Source organism: Protomyctophum parallelum (assembly GCF_964188405.1).
Source record: "Protomyctophum parallelum genome assembly, chromosome: 7".
Lineage (NCBI taxonomy): Eukaryota > Metazoa > Chordata > Actinopteri > Myctophiformes > Myctophidae > Protomyctophum > Protomyctophum parallelum.
In genome coordinates this window covers 11,513,584-11,530,212 of record NC_139705.1, presented here as the reverse complement: position 1 = coordinate 11,530,212, position 16,629 = coordinate 11,513,584, and the positions used below count along the sequence as shown (strand labels likewise).

Below are 16,629 nucleotides of genomic sequence, written 5' to 3'. Positions count from 1 at the left end.
ATTTATCCCCATTCATAAAGGGGAATTTCAAGGCAAGCTGTTTAAGTGGACAGACACTTCTTGTCCTCTCATTTTGTATTCCATTTCCAATGCAGTGACAGGCGTGGGCAACATTGTGTACTTTGTCTCTAGTCTACGCATCGGTGGGCAGAATATATTTCCAGGGGGCCATACTGACTTCGATAAAGTGAGTGAAGAGCCAGACACGCCACGGGGAATACTGGACAACTCATCCCGGTGATGTTAAAACAGCATGAATTTGGGAGACAGACTACTTTACAATAGGGTCAACAATACTGTATCGCTCACATTATCAAACACATTGCATTATATTATAAATATGTACTCAGTCGTAGTCGTTTCTCTGTCATAACATACGTATGGAATGCAGGTATGTAGGCTACTTTAATGGTAGGTACATATTAATTAGTAATAATTAATTGGATTAATCACTCAAAACCATTGACATTTAAATGCTTCCTTTTTTAGAAGGATTATTATTGACCCCCAATAAAGATGAATAGTTTTTCTTTGAGGACTTCGAGGGCCGGACTTGAGACGGTCAAAGGGCCGGGTCCAGCCCCCGGGCCACATGTTGATAACAGGCAAAGAAAAATCTGGTATTGCACTGTACAGTACTAACCACTAGATGCCGTATGGGTCAAAGAAAATATAATTTAACGTCCATTGAGTTTATAAAATATTTTGATCCACCTAGCTACAGCGTTGTAGTTATTGGAATCATTGGCATAGATGTATTATACTATATACTTATTTGAGCCGCTCAATTAAATTGTTGTCGCTTCGGTGACAGGAATTTGGTGCACCCTAATGTGAATGCATTGCATGCCAGTCATTTGTAACAACCCATTTAAAACAGCTAAACAATGGAGACAAGTCCACACAAAGCTGTATAGGAAAGAATTGGGGTGGCACAGAACCAGCTGGCAATCCCTTGAAGTACTGCATCACTTGTGAATAGGCCAACATTCTTCTTGGCAATGGCATGGCAGTCTGGTGAGAACTCATCAGGGCAGCTCTGGATCATTTTACTTTGGGGGAATCAGTGTCCCTCTTGCAGAGTTCATGTTTCTACAGAGTTTGTGTTTCTACTACCTCCTAAGTGACCAGACACTGCAGGTATAGTTCCTGCCTCATCTAAAAAGTTGCATTAAATTATGAATCATATGTGACATCTTGTGATATTAACGTGATTAGGACTTTTAAGGGCATTTTACATATGCTTGGACATGTTTTTCTTCTGGGTGAGCAGTATGGGTTAGCGCCCCAGCTTGTGTCCTCCGTGAGGAGGAAGCCCAACAAACCCTCGGTGAGGCCTATAGGAGGGCCATTCAAGCAGCAAGTGGAGCCCGCAGCACCACCTTCTCGCTCGGGAGGAGTCTGCAGAAGCATTGCCCACCATTTCTGAATGAAGTGTATGGTGCTGGGACTCCGGTGCAACACACAGGTCCTTGGCCTGGTGAGAGAAGGAGTGGACCTGGTGAGACATAGGAGGGGCCCGGACCGGAGTCAACCCACAGAGCCTAGTCCTTCCATGCACCAGAAGCATACCTCCCAGCCCTGGCAGAGTAGTTCTGGAGTAGTTCCAACGGATTGTGTGGCCGTTTTTTCCCTAATGGGACCGATTGAGGGTAGCTACTGGGACGTAAGTCGGGACTTGATCACCCCGGCTGGGTCGCCTGAGTGAGGTATGATGTTCGAGAGACCCGAAACCCTGATGACCTTGAGGATCACTGAGGATACGTCCCAGGTGCATCCATGCGATGTGTTTTGTTATTATCATCCCTTCTGTGTCTTAACCAATTTGACTAAATGACAAAGCTACAGTAATGGAATTTCAACAATAAACTGAATTTTACACATTTCCTTTCAATAATATTCCCATTATATGAAACAAAAAGCACAACGACAACCATGTCTTTTCTGTTTAAATTATTGTTTATTACATACGGTATGTCTACCAACGCTTACAGCAACACTAGAACTTGTCAGACGCAACACATTGCACATATAGTACTCTGCTCAAGGCGGCAAAGTACTAAAACTTACAGTAGCTCTTCACTAGAATACTTTAGGAGAAGACCAATAATCACTACAACTCACAAGAAGCGAAAGAAAGATATCTCACAGTTACAGACACAAAAATAAGGACCATTACTATTCAGGACATTACTATTCAGGAGCCAGAGCATTGTTGGAAGATGGGCTGCACTGTGGTGCACCAGAACACAGGTTTCAGTGGTGCCACAAACCACAGGTTTGGACCTTGGATTTCAATGGCGTTCCATCTTCTCTCTGAACAGAGCAAGCAACCTAGCGTGGCATATACTGTATGTGTGGGGTTGTTTATGCACAGTGAAAACACAAAGGCCCAAGGAGACAGACCAGCTCAGATAGGGTGCCTGAAGTTACGGCCAGCGAAGCGGGCCTTATCGCCAAGCTCTTCTTCAATCCTGGAAGAGAAGCATGATGGTTACAACTGGATCTGTAGTGTAAACTGTTATACAATGCAGGCATTTTAACCAACTAGCATGTCTGAAACACTGTAGTCTGCAATCTACGAAATATGTTACAGTGACAGATCATTTGTTCCTTCAGTATGATGAAAAGGTGTCAGTATGATGAAAAGGTGTCATTATGCACATGTTTGCCATGTGAAGTTACTATCATCTTAATTATGAATTATGTTTATACAGTATATGTAATTATGTATCATGTTTCCTGGACTCACCTGAGCAGCTGATTGTACTTTGCCAAGCGCTCAGATCGGCAAGGTGCACCTGTCTTGATCTGGGAAAGGAATCAAACGTAAAAGAGAAAATGAATCAATATAATCCAAAAATGTATCTGAAATTGAAAACCATGATCTGCATGTTGAATCAAAATAATCAACCCTGTGACAATCTCTTGAACTGAGAAACCAGGTAGAACATACTAACATAGTATTAGTATTGAGTAGTGATGGGAGATTAATTGGCAAACATATTTTATTTTATAATTATGTTGAAAAATATAATAAAAAAGCCTTTTGTTATGATGAAGGCTGCAATTATATCAATGTTTTCTGGGGAAGCTTTCAAAAAGTCAACAAGTTTGAACATTTTTAAAGTTTATAAGCCTTTTTTTTTTAATGGCAAAAATGATTATATTTTCTTGAATGAGATCATATCGATTATCGGCCATAACGGCAGCAAAATGTCTCATGGGTACATCCCTAGTATTGAGAATTGGTTTTACCTGTCCAGTACAGAGTCCGACTACCAGGTCAGCGATGAAGGTGTCCTCCGTCTCTCCAGAGCGGTGGCTCACCATCACGCCCCAGCCATTGCTCTGGGCCATCTTGCATCTGGAATACACACAAGATAGCTTAGAACATCGTTGTCAAAGCGTTAGTAGTAACTGTATGTCTTCTTTGAATGACAGCCTTTTGGACACTCACGCCTGCAGGGACTCTGTGACGGAGCCGATCTGGTTGACCTTTAGGAGCAGGCAGTTGCAGGACTTTTCGGCCACGCCCTTGGCAATGCGCTTGGGGTTGGTGACTGTGAGGTCATCACCCACCACCTGGATGCTTGTCTCGGCTGTGAATTTGGACCATGCCTCCCAGTCATCCTGGTCAAAGGGATCCTCAATAGACACCACTAGGAGGGGAGGAGGGAGTAGTGTTATTCTTCTGCCTTACACATGGAATGGCAGAAATACCCGTATGGGTCTCTCAAAGAAAAGTCTTAGCATTGTTCAAGTAGCTTGTGTACAGTAACTGTGTGTGTGTGTGGGGGGGGGGGGGGGGGGGGGGAGAACAGTGTTGATGGTATGGTACACCAGTGATATGAACTACCATGATTTGAGAGACTTAAATTAGTTGGTGCAGATATTTCATTAGCCTCTCTCAAGTTGCATTGGCACTTCTCACAGATACTCTTAAGAGTTAATCAAGTACTAGGGCCGTACCCGTTCTAATATATGAACAGGAAATTATGTACAGTGTGCTTAATGCGATATAATAGATCACATTGATTGGAAGGGAATTGTTAACGAATGATCTTGGGAAGTTGTCAGATAGATGGATATCTGTCATTGAATCTCTGTATGTGTTCATCATTTTATTAAATGGACCCGCTCATTCCATGTTGTGGTCTCGAAACAATGAGTCCCCCGCGTGCAGTTTAAACGTTTGCGGTAGAAAGAAGAGGTAGGCGACAGTGTTCAATGTTGCTCCAAAATGCAGATGCTGCCTGTCTGCCACGCACCCCCTGGAAATGTTCCCCATGTCGCTCTGCTGCAAGACGCAGTCTAATCCCAAAAGGGGAGGTGTCGAAAACGGGCCTGATGCACACATGCAGAACGGATGTTCTATGTTCCATCTGTGTTTGATGGCCGCCTCAATGCTTTTCCAATGGGAGTCACATGGTTTGACCAAACATTTGTGTTCTGTACGTGTGTATGAGGCCCAGACATCAGACAGGCGACACTTTTTTCTGACATCCAGCATTTCTTAAATTTATAATAGATACACATATTATGAATCATTTAGAAATAAAGTTAGTAATATGAACAACAGTTATCTATTCTACAGTATACAAACTTATAACTTTAACTAATATTGATAGCATGTAAAACCAATGATAACTGTTATCACTAATGGTTTAATTGTCACTTCACAATCCCATTCCAAAGCCTTTGATACTTCCAAGGCCATCCAGCCAGCTATGCCCTTTCTCATCTCTACCAATGCAAGTCGGCTTTGCATCTCAAAGGGTGACAAGAACCATATTAAGGAGGCCAAGGGGCCTATAACCTCAATGTAATAAGGATAAGTATAGGCTTGAAAACCCACCTGGGTAATCCTTGACAAAGCTCTTATAGAGGTCGGCCAGCTTGTCGGGAGAAATGTAACGGCTTGGGTCGTCAGGGGACTTGAAGTCCAGGTCGTACTTTCCGCCCTTGTAGAACTCAGAGGCGGCTACGTCCATGCCGATGACGATCTTGTCGGTGTAACCAGCCAGGGCAATGGCTTTCGTCAGTAGTTCCAGGGCTGAGGACAGAGAAGGAAAGCAAAACATTTATAACATGATTGGGGTAGCACTATAATAATAATAATAATATCTCAAACTTATATAGCACTCTTCTGAGTACCCAAAGACGCTTTACATGGGGGGGCTTTACAGAGGTAACAACAAATTAAAAACAACTTTAATAGAAAAAGGAAAAATAACACTAAAAGCTAAAGAACATTAAAAGACAGTGAAAAGGGTTAGCTAGGGAAGGCAATTTTGAAGAGGTGGGTTTTGAGGGTGGATTTGAAAGTTTGAAGGGTAGGGGCATCTCTGAGTGCCTTAGGGAGGGCATTCCACAGGGTTGGGGCAGCAAAGGCGAAAGCTCTGTCCCCCCCACGTACGGCGTTTGCATCACCAGACCTGAGGGAGCGAGATGGGGCATGGCATTTGAGGAGGTCACAGAGGTATGGGGGAGCCAGGTTATTTAGTGCTTTGTAGGTGGTCAGGAGTGTTTTGAAGTGGATTCTTTGTTTAACCGGTAGCCAGTGAAGGTCACGGAGGACAGGTGTAATATAGTCTCTGGAACTGGTACTGGTGAGCAGGCGGGCAGCTGAATTCTGGACATATTGCAGTTTATTGAGGACTTTGGAGGTGGTGCCGTAGAGGATACTGTTGCAATAATCAAGGCGGGATTAGATGAAGGCGTGGATGAGTGTTTCGGCTGCGGAAAATGACAGAGAAGGTCGGAGACGGACAATGTTCTTGAGGTGAAAGAAGGCGGATCCATCAATGTTCAGTGAAAAACCTTGGGTGGAATTGGTGAGGGAGTTGGGACCAATGATGATGATTTCCGATTTATTGCAATTTAGTTTGAGAAAGTTCTTTTGCATCCATGTTTTAGTATCTGTGAGGCAGGCAGTGAGAGTGGAGTGGGTGGTTGGGGTGATGGCTTTGGTGGAAAGGTACAGCTGTGTGTCATCGGCGTAGGAGTGGAACTGAAGTCCATGGTGACGGAGGATCTGACCTAGAGGGAGGATGTATATGATGAAGAGGAGGGGACCAAGTACTGAACCCTGGGGGACACCATGGGTAACTGGGGCAGTGGAAGAGTTGCAGTTATTGATGGAGATGAATTGTTGTCGATCGGAGAGGTAGGATGCCAACCAGGAAAGGGCAGTGCCGGTTAAACCGAGGGAAAACTGGAGACGGGTGATGAGGATGGAGTGGCTGATGGTGTCAAAGGCAGCGCTGAGGTCGAGGAGGATGAGGATGGAGAGGTGACCAGAGTCGGCAGACAGGAGGATATCATTGGTGACTTTTGTGAGTGCACTAGTAGCTTGTTTAGTGATTACATGGCATGAGAAATAAATGCCCAACACATTTTCAGTATTGGAGACTCATTACTACATTTAACTAATACACCTTATAGAATCAAATTAAAGGATACTGAGCTGTGGGGTGCCTGGGGATCACAGACTAGTCACATTAACCACTCCTGCGAGTTGCTAATGACTTGAGTTCAAATCCAACTCTGGTCATGTCTCACCTCTCTCTGCCCTCAGTGCCTTTCTACGGTCTAGTCAGGGGTTCTCAAATCTTATCAGGACCCCATTTTATGGGGGAAATGTGTTGGTGATTGTGTAACTACAGTAAGCAAAAATATCTTAAAAAAAACAAAAACACTGAGTGCCCTTCTGGTTGCAAATAGAAATAATATTGTAACTGCAAGTCGTATAATATTCTCAAATTGTCCCACGGCTGGACTTACGTCACAGCACCCACTTTGAGTTACCCTGGTTTACATCCTCCCCAAGACCAACAAGCAGGTGTTGGGGAGTGACAGGGTCTATACGCATTGGGGAATTGTAAATGTCACAACTGTGTAGAAAAGATAATTAAATAAATTAACAAACAAATGAATAAAAATTACTAGTATTTCCTACAGGTTTGTCAGGGCACTGACAAATATAACTGGTAGGGATAGTGTTGTTCTTCCACACAGACACATTATGCCCTCCTGGTGAAACGCTTCACTGTTCAGCTGGCAACGCCATGTGCAGAGGTGACATGTGGTTGTAGAGTGCATCCCCAAGACCAACAAGTAGGTGTTGGCAATGACAGGGACTATACACATGGGGGGAATTGCCAATTGTGGATATTTGTTTTATAAAAAAAAAGGAAACTAGTAAAAGATACTGAGATACGCTGCTTTGAAATCAAACTGAATGAGAAGAGCTAAATCACAATGACTGGCTGAATCCTCGTCCCAGAACTCATGACAGAATAAATAGTGGAGGGAGTTTGTTGGTTAAGTTAATACTAGGGTTTTGGCCAACAAATCACCACTGTGACCTACTGGGGCATTTGCCATCGCAGCACCTTGAGCTTCGCTGACTGCAGTCAATGCATTCATTATTCAGTAATGCTTTGAGGCTCTAATTTGGAAGCCATCTGTCGGCCCAGGAGTGGCATGACTGGCCTGAGCAGCAGAACAGGGTCGAAGGGAGGCCAGTAGTCTCATGAGGGGGATAGGCTGCTGCTATTTGAAACCCTGGCCTGGGAGGTCTAAGATTGTTAACACTCACAGGACCCTCCCTTTCAGAGGGCCAAGGCACATGCTAAAGGTTTCAAAAAAGATCAAACTAAATCCTTATTTCCAAACACAATGGGAATCTTATTCCGAATACAATCATTTGGGAAATGAATTCTTCTATGCAGTTTGCTCTTAGTGCTGTTGGATCAGAGCCACGCTTCTATTGTTACAAGCAGGAGAAATGGCTTCCCGTCTCCTCTCACCTTCCTTGTTCTCCAGGATGTTGGGCGCGAAGCCACCCTCGTCTCCTACATTGGTGGCATCTTGGCCATACTTCTCCTTGATGACATTCTTGAGGTTGTGGTAGACCTCTGCACCAATGCGCATGGCCTCCTTGAAGCAGCTGGCTCCAACAGGCAGGATCATGAACTCCTGCATGGCGAGCTTGTTGCCGGCATGGGATCCACCATTGATGACGTTGAAAGCCTGAAGGAAATTAGAGGAGATCCATGTTCAGGCTTTTGTTCGTTGTTGTGGCCATTAGCAAGATTCCAATATTACATTTATATTTCTTTGTCTGTACACAAGTGGTGATTTGTACACTCCCTGCATCAACGCAACCAAGACAAAGCTATTGTACTTTAAAGTCATGTTCTATGATAACAGTTCTGAAATTAGTGCTTACAGGGACAGGGAGGATAACGTCAGGGTTGCCAGCCAGGTCAGCAATGTGACGGTAGAGGGGCACGCCCTTCTCTGCTGCACCAGCCTTGCACACAGCCAGGGAAACTCCCAGGATGGCATTAGCACCAAACTTGGCTGAGAGGGGCAAAGACAAATATCATGACAATATATTCTGAAACAATAGTGCTCAATACCACGGTTTCTTGGCATTCATTTTGAACCCCAATCTCTATTGTTAATTAAAACAAAGTTTAATTGTCCATTGTCTGTCTTGAGATAGCCGACACTATCAGCTCTTTTAGCACTGAGGCCAAATGAAAAAACGACCTTTCAGTGCCAAGTGACAACCAAGTAGCAGCTTACACTTGTTCTCTGTGCCATCCATGTCCAGCATCAGCTTGTCAACCTTCTCCTGCTCCAAGACATTCACGTTCTGAGCAAGACATAACATGGCAATTAGTGCAAGTGGAAGGGAAGTCATCATCTCTAGGTAAAGTTAAAGTTGAATTCTGTCTGGTTAGTTCAAAAGACCACACTGCAAATAATTATGTTAAAGTAATCACAGCAGCTCAGACATCTACCACAAATTGCAGGTCTGCCACAGGGTACAGTGCATGTGTCATATTCAGAACTGAATCAACACTTGACTCAGAGTGACAGCACAACTATCACTCATTTAGTGCTCACTTTTATTTACATTTCTCACCTTTTTATTTAAACATTTACCAAGACATTCTGTATGGACTACTACCATAACTAAGGTCATAAATCCTCCTATTATTATGTAAATATGTACTTTACTTCTAAGACACAAAAATGTGAATGACAAACAGAATGGCTCATTCTTCGCTGGTAAAAATCTTTCTGATGCCTTTAAACTAGCACACAGTCATGTTAGTCAAACAATAAATTGGCCTACCTTGCTAACCAGTGCAGGTGCTATTGTTTTATTGATATGCTCAACAGCTTTTGAGACACCTGCAAGGGACAAGCAGACCATCACTGACCCAAGGAAAATAAAGACCATGCAGTAACAGGCGTGACAGATGATCACACAGTCATTCAACAAACGTATGATTATCGACTAGTAATCATACAGAGTATAATGAATGATTACTCCAGAGATATTATAATTAAATAAATATGATCCCATTTGTTTCCTCCGTAATCATCTGTTAATGCCTGCCAAGTTAGTTTCAAAAGACAAATCTCCACTAATTCATGCTGCTGTACACTGCAATACGTTAGTTCCTCATGCCCGTTATGTCCACACTTTTTACCTGATTACACAGAGCTGGGGCCAAGAACTCATTTACATATTTAACAGCTCTTTTCACCCCTGACAGAGAAGGAGGAGAGGTGGGAAAAGGGTCAGGGATGAAGGGACCAAGAATGTATGGAGACCAAGAGTGTATGGAGAGGAGGTTAGGAGGTTTAGAATCTAGAACGATAAAGTAAAGTTTTCCAGAACAAAATAAACAGCTGTCAGGATAGGTCGGTAGAAGGGAGGCCTACCTTTGCCCATGTAGCGTGTCTTGTCATTGTCACGGAGCTCCAGTGCCTCATAGATACCAGTCGAGGCACCGCTGGGCACTGCAGCCCTGAACAGACCTTGAGGAAACACAGGAAGTTTGGTCACCGTTAGTGTTATACAGTATACAGAAATGCTGCATCATGGTTCATGTTCAACGGCAACTGTTGTCTGCAAAGGTTGACCACAGTTCAATGGCACAGTTGTAATGAATGAATGTTGAAGCATCATTCCATCATCACTATCGAATGTATGGAGTTCAGATTTTTTGATTACGGACAGTAACTTTACCCACTAGCAAGGCACATGAAGAGTAAAACAACAACTCAGCCTTTCCCCTTCATCGGGGACATCAAGAGACCCACACAAAACATGTTTTGATGACATTTGGTGCAGTAGTGGTTGCTCGGCATTCAAGAGTTAACAGCTACAGAAAGCCACTGCCAGGCACCACCCAATCAGTGAACAGCATCCCCTGCCCTTACACAGTAATGTTTTTCTCTGTCTGACAGAACGAGTATGAGAGAGAGAAGATTAAAGGAGAGCGTTCATACGTTTCCATTATTGTATGTGTCCTCTGCGTGAACTGTACTTTAAATTCATTTGATGAACTCTGTGCACTCTTTTCTAGTATCAGGACTAACAGCCGGTTCTACAGGAACTGATATTTCATCAAGTGGACAGTTTGGACAATGATGAGAAACAGTGTACATTAACGGAAGGTCTGTCTGTGTGGGCTGGCATTAGCCATTTCAGATTAAGTTGGACATTTTGTAGAAGATGCCTGGGGAGATTGTACAAATATCTCCCAAGGACTGTTAATAAACATTGTTAAAGGACTGTTTGTTTTATCTCTCTTATAATACGCGGATGCAGATGAATGCCTTGTACAAATATCCCCAGGCCTGTTGATAAAACTCTTTAAAATGATTTGTAAGACCATTTAGTTAATAAATGTTTGTCTTCGTCACTGGCTGCCATCTTCTTGCATCTTTTCGATGCATGCGTCAGCTACTTCTCTCATTTGTTGGACACAGTCTATCATGGAGCCCTGAGATTCATAACTGGTTGTAACCCTGGTTATCTATCCCTTTATGTTATTATCACTCCGTCCCTTCAATCCACAAAGAACTTGACAAAACAAAACTGCCCCCTTGAACACTATTATTTTATGTTCCGTTTTTATCTCATCTCTATATTGAATGAGTCTAAGCCTAAAGGTTTTAAAAATGTGTTATACCTTTTAATACATGAATGCAGAACGACACAGTAATCCTCCTTCCAGAGAGTGAGCGTCATGCTGACTGCTGTGTAAACTGTAGACTGTGAAAGCTGTGCACAGAGCATGTGCAAGAAGATCCCCGCTAGGATGCCAGAGCACAGCCTCCCTCCCACATACATGATGCGGAGGCATAGAGCTCAGCCATTTTGGAATCAACCATGTGAGCAGAAATTGGGAACATTCAAAATCTATTCAGTTTGCCCAATGTCCTAGAAGCCTCGGATTTAAGGCTTTGCCAGGACGACACAGCAGTTATCCAAGCAATGGTTTCAGGCTTAACAAATCAAATGCATCAAGATATAAGCTCTAGATTGAAGATTCCAGAGATTTTATTCATCACTTGCTTTGTGCTTTTGTGGCACTGCAGGGCGTGGCTGAAAATGAGCACCCGTGTAAATAAAGAACAAATAATGTTTAAGTGATGCTAGAGCATCTGAAAATAGCAGCAACAGCGAGCAGAGATCCAGTAGTACCACTGGGAGGCAAAGCAGTTATGTAACATGGCGAAAACACATTATAATGTGTTTCACCATGTTACATAACTGCTTTGCCTCAGTGGTACTACTGGATCTCTGCTCGCTATGCCTAGCTGGTGTACCCTGAGAGCACCACACTCTCCTTTCCACTATGCCACAATTAATCCCAATTTGCCAAACAACAAGGCCATCTAAATTAATAGTGAACAAAAAGGCGCTACATACAAAAAGCTAGAAAACCTAGCAACCATAAGAGCCTAATGAACGAAAGCAGGGCTATAGAATATACGCTCGTCTCCAGGCAGTTTTCAATGCCAACGCCTTAATCTAAGCCAGTTTCAATCCGTCTCTACTGTGTCATTGGCAATTCAGTGTGCTTCATTAACATTCCCAGGACATTGAGTTAGGTTGAGCGGTTCTTTTGTTTAAGTTCACAGGGCAGAACACACAGCTTGGCATCAACAGGACACCAAAACCAGGATCACAGTCAGACCCAGTTGATTCCAAGCATATGAACATTTATGCTTTAAACTAGGACTGTCCTGGCCTACTTGTCAACCGCATACTGTATGAGGTTTGTCATACGGTGAAGGAAGGCAGAGGTATCATTTACATGGGTGTCCGGTTTGTACACATTACAATTTAGGCATTTGGCAGACGCCCTTAACCCAGAGCGATTTACAGTAAGCAAGAACAAAAACATAACAGTGGAATAACTATATAATGAATGTATACGTTTACACAATAGAGTGCTACGTCTACATAAAATGCTATCTAAGTTACTTAAGTTTAGCCTTTGCATACGCCTGTGATATCGCTGAGGCTAGGGCAAGTGCTACGGGCTAAACATCATTATGGCATCATACTCCTAAATTGTGCTGTCTATAGACTATGTGATATTTGTGCGCCCCCCCCCCCCCCCGATAGGAATCATTACTGTAGCAGATACAGTAGGTAAAGTAGTGTGATATTACAGGAGCTATTTCACACATCCACCATTTGATCCACTCTAGACCCAGAGTTGGCACCAGGGGAACACATAGCATTACCCATGTTGGAGTAAGTACAACTTACACCAAATCACTTTAGCCATCTAGGTTCAAGGTGATTAGGAATAATAGGCAAACCACCTAGAATTAGCATTGTACATTCATACAGTATATTATATGGTGACCATTTTCTTTTTATACGAGTAGTGTGAAAATAATGCAAGTTTGTTGTTGAATCTGCTTAAACTACAGTGAGAAGTATGGGGGCTGCATATGGGGGCTGCAGGATATATTGGTGAGATACTGAAATCACAACACAAGATTGACCAATACCACCACATCAAGCAATATGCTGATGAAACGTTTCATTGAAGGAAAATGACTCGGACACTTCCTGCACACAGTATTCAGTTTCCTGTCAGTATGAATGCTTGTTTTGAATGATGCTCCAGCAGTCATTTGGAAATGATATTAAACTGTAAATGATTTTATGCCCATATATGGAGTTCTTTGTCAGACATGCCCAAATATGGAGAGAACGGTTCTCGAGTTATGTGGATTACACACACACACACACACACACACACACACACACACACACTTTATAGATAGATGTCACATCACTATTTGACATGAAGCCAGTTCAATTTCCTGGCCATGGCTAAACAATAAATCCCTTTCTATTCTATTTTATTTAAGAAACCTGCATGGTCCCTAGCCCTTCAGTAGATTTACCATACCTTTCTTGGTGTACAAGTCGACCTCCACAGTGGGGTTGCCACGGGAGTCAAAAATCTCACGTGCGTGGATCTTCAGGATTGACATGGTTCCAGATCTACAGAGAGTAGTACAGAGAGGAATGAGGATACGTCAGTCATGAGCTGCTAGGACAAACAAAAAACACAGCATACTGACGGTGGTTATGCTGCACTCAGTGCACTGATTAAATAAGGTCGAATGCTTTGATGTAGAGCAGTGACTTGGCAAATTCTGTGAGTCTGGTTGGTATACTCAAGGACAAAGTGGGCATACAATGTAAACCCCATTGTCGTCATCTGCGAATGTCGTTTAGAGACTGATCAAACAATCTATAATAATCTTGTAGACTACATTACTTAACAAATGTAAACGGTGGGAGTAATAAATAAAAGATATGACCAAGTCATGAAGGCATAGAGATTAGTCACAGCAAGGTGTGGCCAATGCAACAATGCAAAGAAGTCTCTCAACAGGTCAATTCATAATCAACTTCATGAAATCTGTACTGCAGCTTTTAGCACTGTACACTGATACCTGGGACTAGTACACTAGTACTACAACAATGTGTTAAAAAGTGCTGATACTGCTGTGGTTTGAGTTGTGGAGTTATCAACAGAACAATGCAGAAAATTATGTGTGACAACTGACAATGGGAATGAGTGAGTCACAAATTGGTAGTTTGACAGAGTAGTGGCCTAATCTTAGTCAGCCTATCTGTCCAAATTCCAGACAGAAGTGTACTGTGCGAGAATGGAATGGATGGGATGCATTAAGGCAGACTGGATTAGCATTGTTCTTACACCCAATGCCCTGACTTTCTCATCCATCCATTTTTATGCATCAATGAATTAACTAGAGGCCAGCCCCCCAACCAATGGAAAAACCTCTGCCCTTACATGTACTGTATGTGTGTAAACTTGCCTCTGGCTATAAAGCACAGGGGACTGAAGCAACCAAATGTATGACAGAAAGACTCTTCTCCTGCTGTCAAAACATTGCTGTTGAGTGTTTACAGTTCAACAGCATGGGCCAAACTACAATAACAGCCAAATTACAATAATAGCCTAACAAAAATATAACACCTATGCAGCAACTGGTATACAGTGTAGGCAACAGTTGTATAAACATTTCACAATTGTCAACCTTTTGTTAATCGGGTCAGTGATGATGGAAAAACTAGTGAGTGGAGCTCTGGTTCCACAAAATGGCACCCTCAGGCAGCCAAATAATTAAACACTGAAATTGGATATATTAAGTTAGCCATCAAATGCTTTAACTCGTTTCAATCTACTGTGCTCTGTGTTGGTATTGTTGCTGTATAGTATATTTAAAAAATATATATTAGAAAACTGCCAAAACAAAATGGTCCGTTTTTAACGCAGCAGTAATCGAGTTAATTCATTGAAAGCCGTCGCCAGTTTACTGGCTGTCTATGGAAGTGAAGAAAATACCCATGTTGGCAATGCAGGGTGAATATCTATGCTATGGGAATAGCAAATGCAACAGTTCCCTTCACACAATGTTCTCGTCTGGACACACCCCCATGTCTGACACAAGCAACTGGTAGCAAGCACACTGCTGCATAGGCCATTCATTCTGTATGGCTCCATGTGAGACGTTATGAAATAAAAGATTCAACTAAAATATAAGACTAGTAGACGGTCATTCGTTTACAAATGAACGTTGTTTAAGCACGGGCTAAAACTGGGCTGCAACTTGAACCCCCCACTGCAGTTCTAAATGGAGTGACATCTCGCCAGCTGACGGCCAGGTTTAAAAATAGGCTGTAGCCCAGCCTGAACCACCATTATGTCATGTAAGTTAAGTTAAGTACATAACTCTCAAATAAATACGGTTTAAGGGAATATACAGCAAAACAGCCAAAAATAATACTTGGGGGTCATCGTGGAGGATGATGAGGAACGCCGTGTACCTACAATCACACGGTCAATGAAATACAGCCCCGCAAAATGTAAAAGCGACTCGTCTTGGAATGACTTCTGGTAGACTTGGTAGATAAAACCATAATCAGCCACGCCAGATAATAAGTAGGAAAGCTGGGACTTACCTTTCCGGGTTTAAGACTGCGTGCAAGCCGGGTAGTGCTCTCTGTAGTGCGGGCTGGGCAGAGAAGGAACTCGTCGTGATGGTCCTGGCTGATGATAAGTGGCCAGAAGAAGGCACAGGAAGGAGTTCTCGCGATATGATTGGCTGGGGCCGAACTGGCGAGTGCGAGCGGCTCTGCACGTTCACCAGCAGCAGCATGCAGCATCACCACGCCTTCTTCCCATGTAGAAGACACACATGCACGCATGCATGCACGGGGATGCGCCCGATGCGGACATCTTTTTCTGTCCTTCCATACATGACAGAGCATCATCACTTATAGCATTTTTACATAGTCATATATAAATACATATTTGTTTTTTCTTTCTTTCTTTCTTTCTTTCTTTCTTTCTTTCTTTCTTTCTTTCTTTCTTTCTTTCTTTCTTTCTTTCTTCTTTTTTTGTCAAGAAGAACTTGAACGTTATACAATTTGTAACATATTGTGTACATTCATTTTTATTATTGAAAAACAAAAGAGGAAAAAAGAAAAGAAAGACCAAACAAGAGACCCACCCCATAGTAGACTATTGTAGTAGCACTGGTGGGCCTAGCCCCAGCCTAGAGCATCATCACAGATGCAATTTTGTGTTTGCAACTTTGCAATTATCTGTAAATGATGTGATAACAATAGATTGTAAACACAATAGATAATGGGAGATATGTATAGTATTTGGAGGAGCAGTGATTTAATATTTTTAATCCGTGGCTTGGAGTTGGAGGAGGGATGATGAGGCAACGTTGCACAACGGTAGGATAAAGTGACGCAGAGAGTAGGCTACGTGCAGAGCAGCATACAGAACTCTGCTGCGCTGGATGCGGTGGTTCGGCAGCATGTGACGCTGGTCACGTTTTTCTCCCCAGTCGTCACATCCTCTGGAAAAATACCCTGATGGTAGCCTCTGTCCCAGCTCATCTGCGAAGAGACCTTGATGGTGATCGGCGAGACGTGCACGTACGTGGTGGTGTGGTGGTCAGGTGGTGGCGGTACCCAGTCTGCCCACTATTTTACATGCTGTCAGCATGTATCACTATCAGCATGATGTTGATAATAATAGCCAGTTATAGACGCTACTTGTTTACTTATTGTTGAATTAGGCTAGTTAGTTAATAGTTTCATAACCTCCTGAATATGAGCGCCAATACATCTTATTTAAAGAAACACTGGGAACATTATGTAAATATATATAGTATATATATGTAACCTTATTTTTTACATCATGGGTATGACGAAAAGGTCGCCTGGCCCAGACG

At 42.8% G+C, this 16,629-nt stretch overlaps 1 protein-coding gene across 2 annotated transcripts; it reads right to left on the bottom strand.

The window, feature by feature from the left end:
- Positions 1–1,938: 1,938 nt before the first annotated feature.
- eno1a (enolase 1a, (alpha)) lies at positions 1,939–15,476 on the bottom strand. Of its 2 annotated transcripts, none has more exons than XM_083770143.1 (12): positions 15,341–15,476; positions 13,254–13,348; positions 9,751–9,846; positions 9,516–9,574; positions 8,599–8,668; positions 8,237–8,370; positions 7,815–8,037; positions 4,859–5,056; positions 3,461–3,662; positions 3,259–3,367; positions 2,753–2,811; positions 1,939–2,474 (listed from the first exon to the last, which is right to left on the bottom strand). In XM_083770143.1, the coding sequence occupies exons 2-12, from the start codon at positions 13,336–13,338 to the stop codon at positions 2,411–2,413; spliced, it is 1,299 nt and encodes a 432-aa protein (XP_083626269.1). In that variant the 5' UTR covers positions 13,339–13,348; positions 15,341–15,476; the 3' UTR covers positions 1,939–2,410. The 2 variants fall into 2 exon arrangements, with proteins under 2 accessions (XP_083626269.1, XP_083626270.1); XM_083770144.1 differs by lacking the exon at positions 9,516–9,574 and adding an exon at positions 9,155–9,213.
- Positions 15,477–16,629: the final 1,153 nt, after the last annotated feature.

Excerpts from the sequence above, each read along its gene's own strand:
- eno1a (XM_083770143.1), bottom strand. The coding sequence starts at position 13,338 with ATGTCAATCCTGAAGATCCACGCACGTGAGATTTTTGACTCCCGTGGC. Across the intron at positions 9,575-9,750 it reads GACACGCTACATGGGCAAAG|GGGTGAAAAGAGCTGTTAAA; the intron begins GTAGGCCTCCCT and ends CTTCTCTGTCAG. Across the intron at positions 8,669-9,515 it reads CCCCAGCTCTGTGTAATCAG|AACGTGAATGTCTTGGAGCA; the intron begins GTAAAAAGTGTG and ends TGTCTTGCTCAG.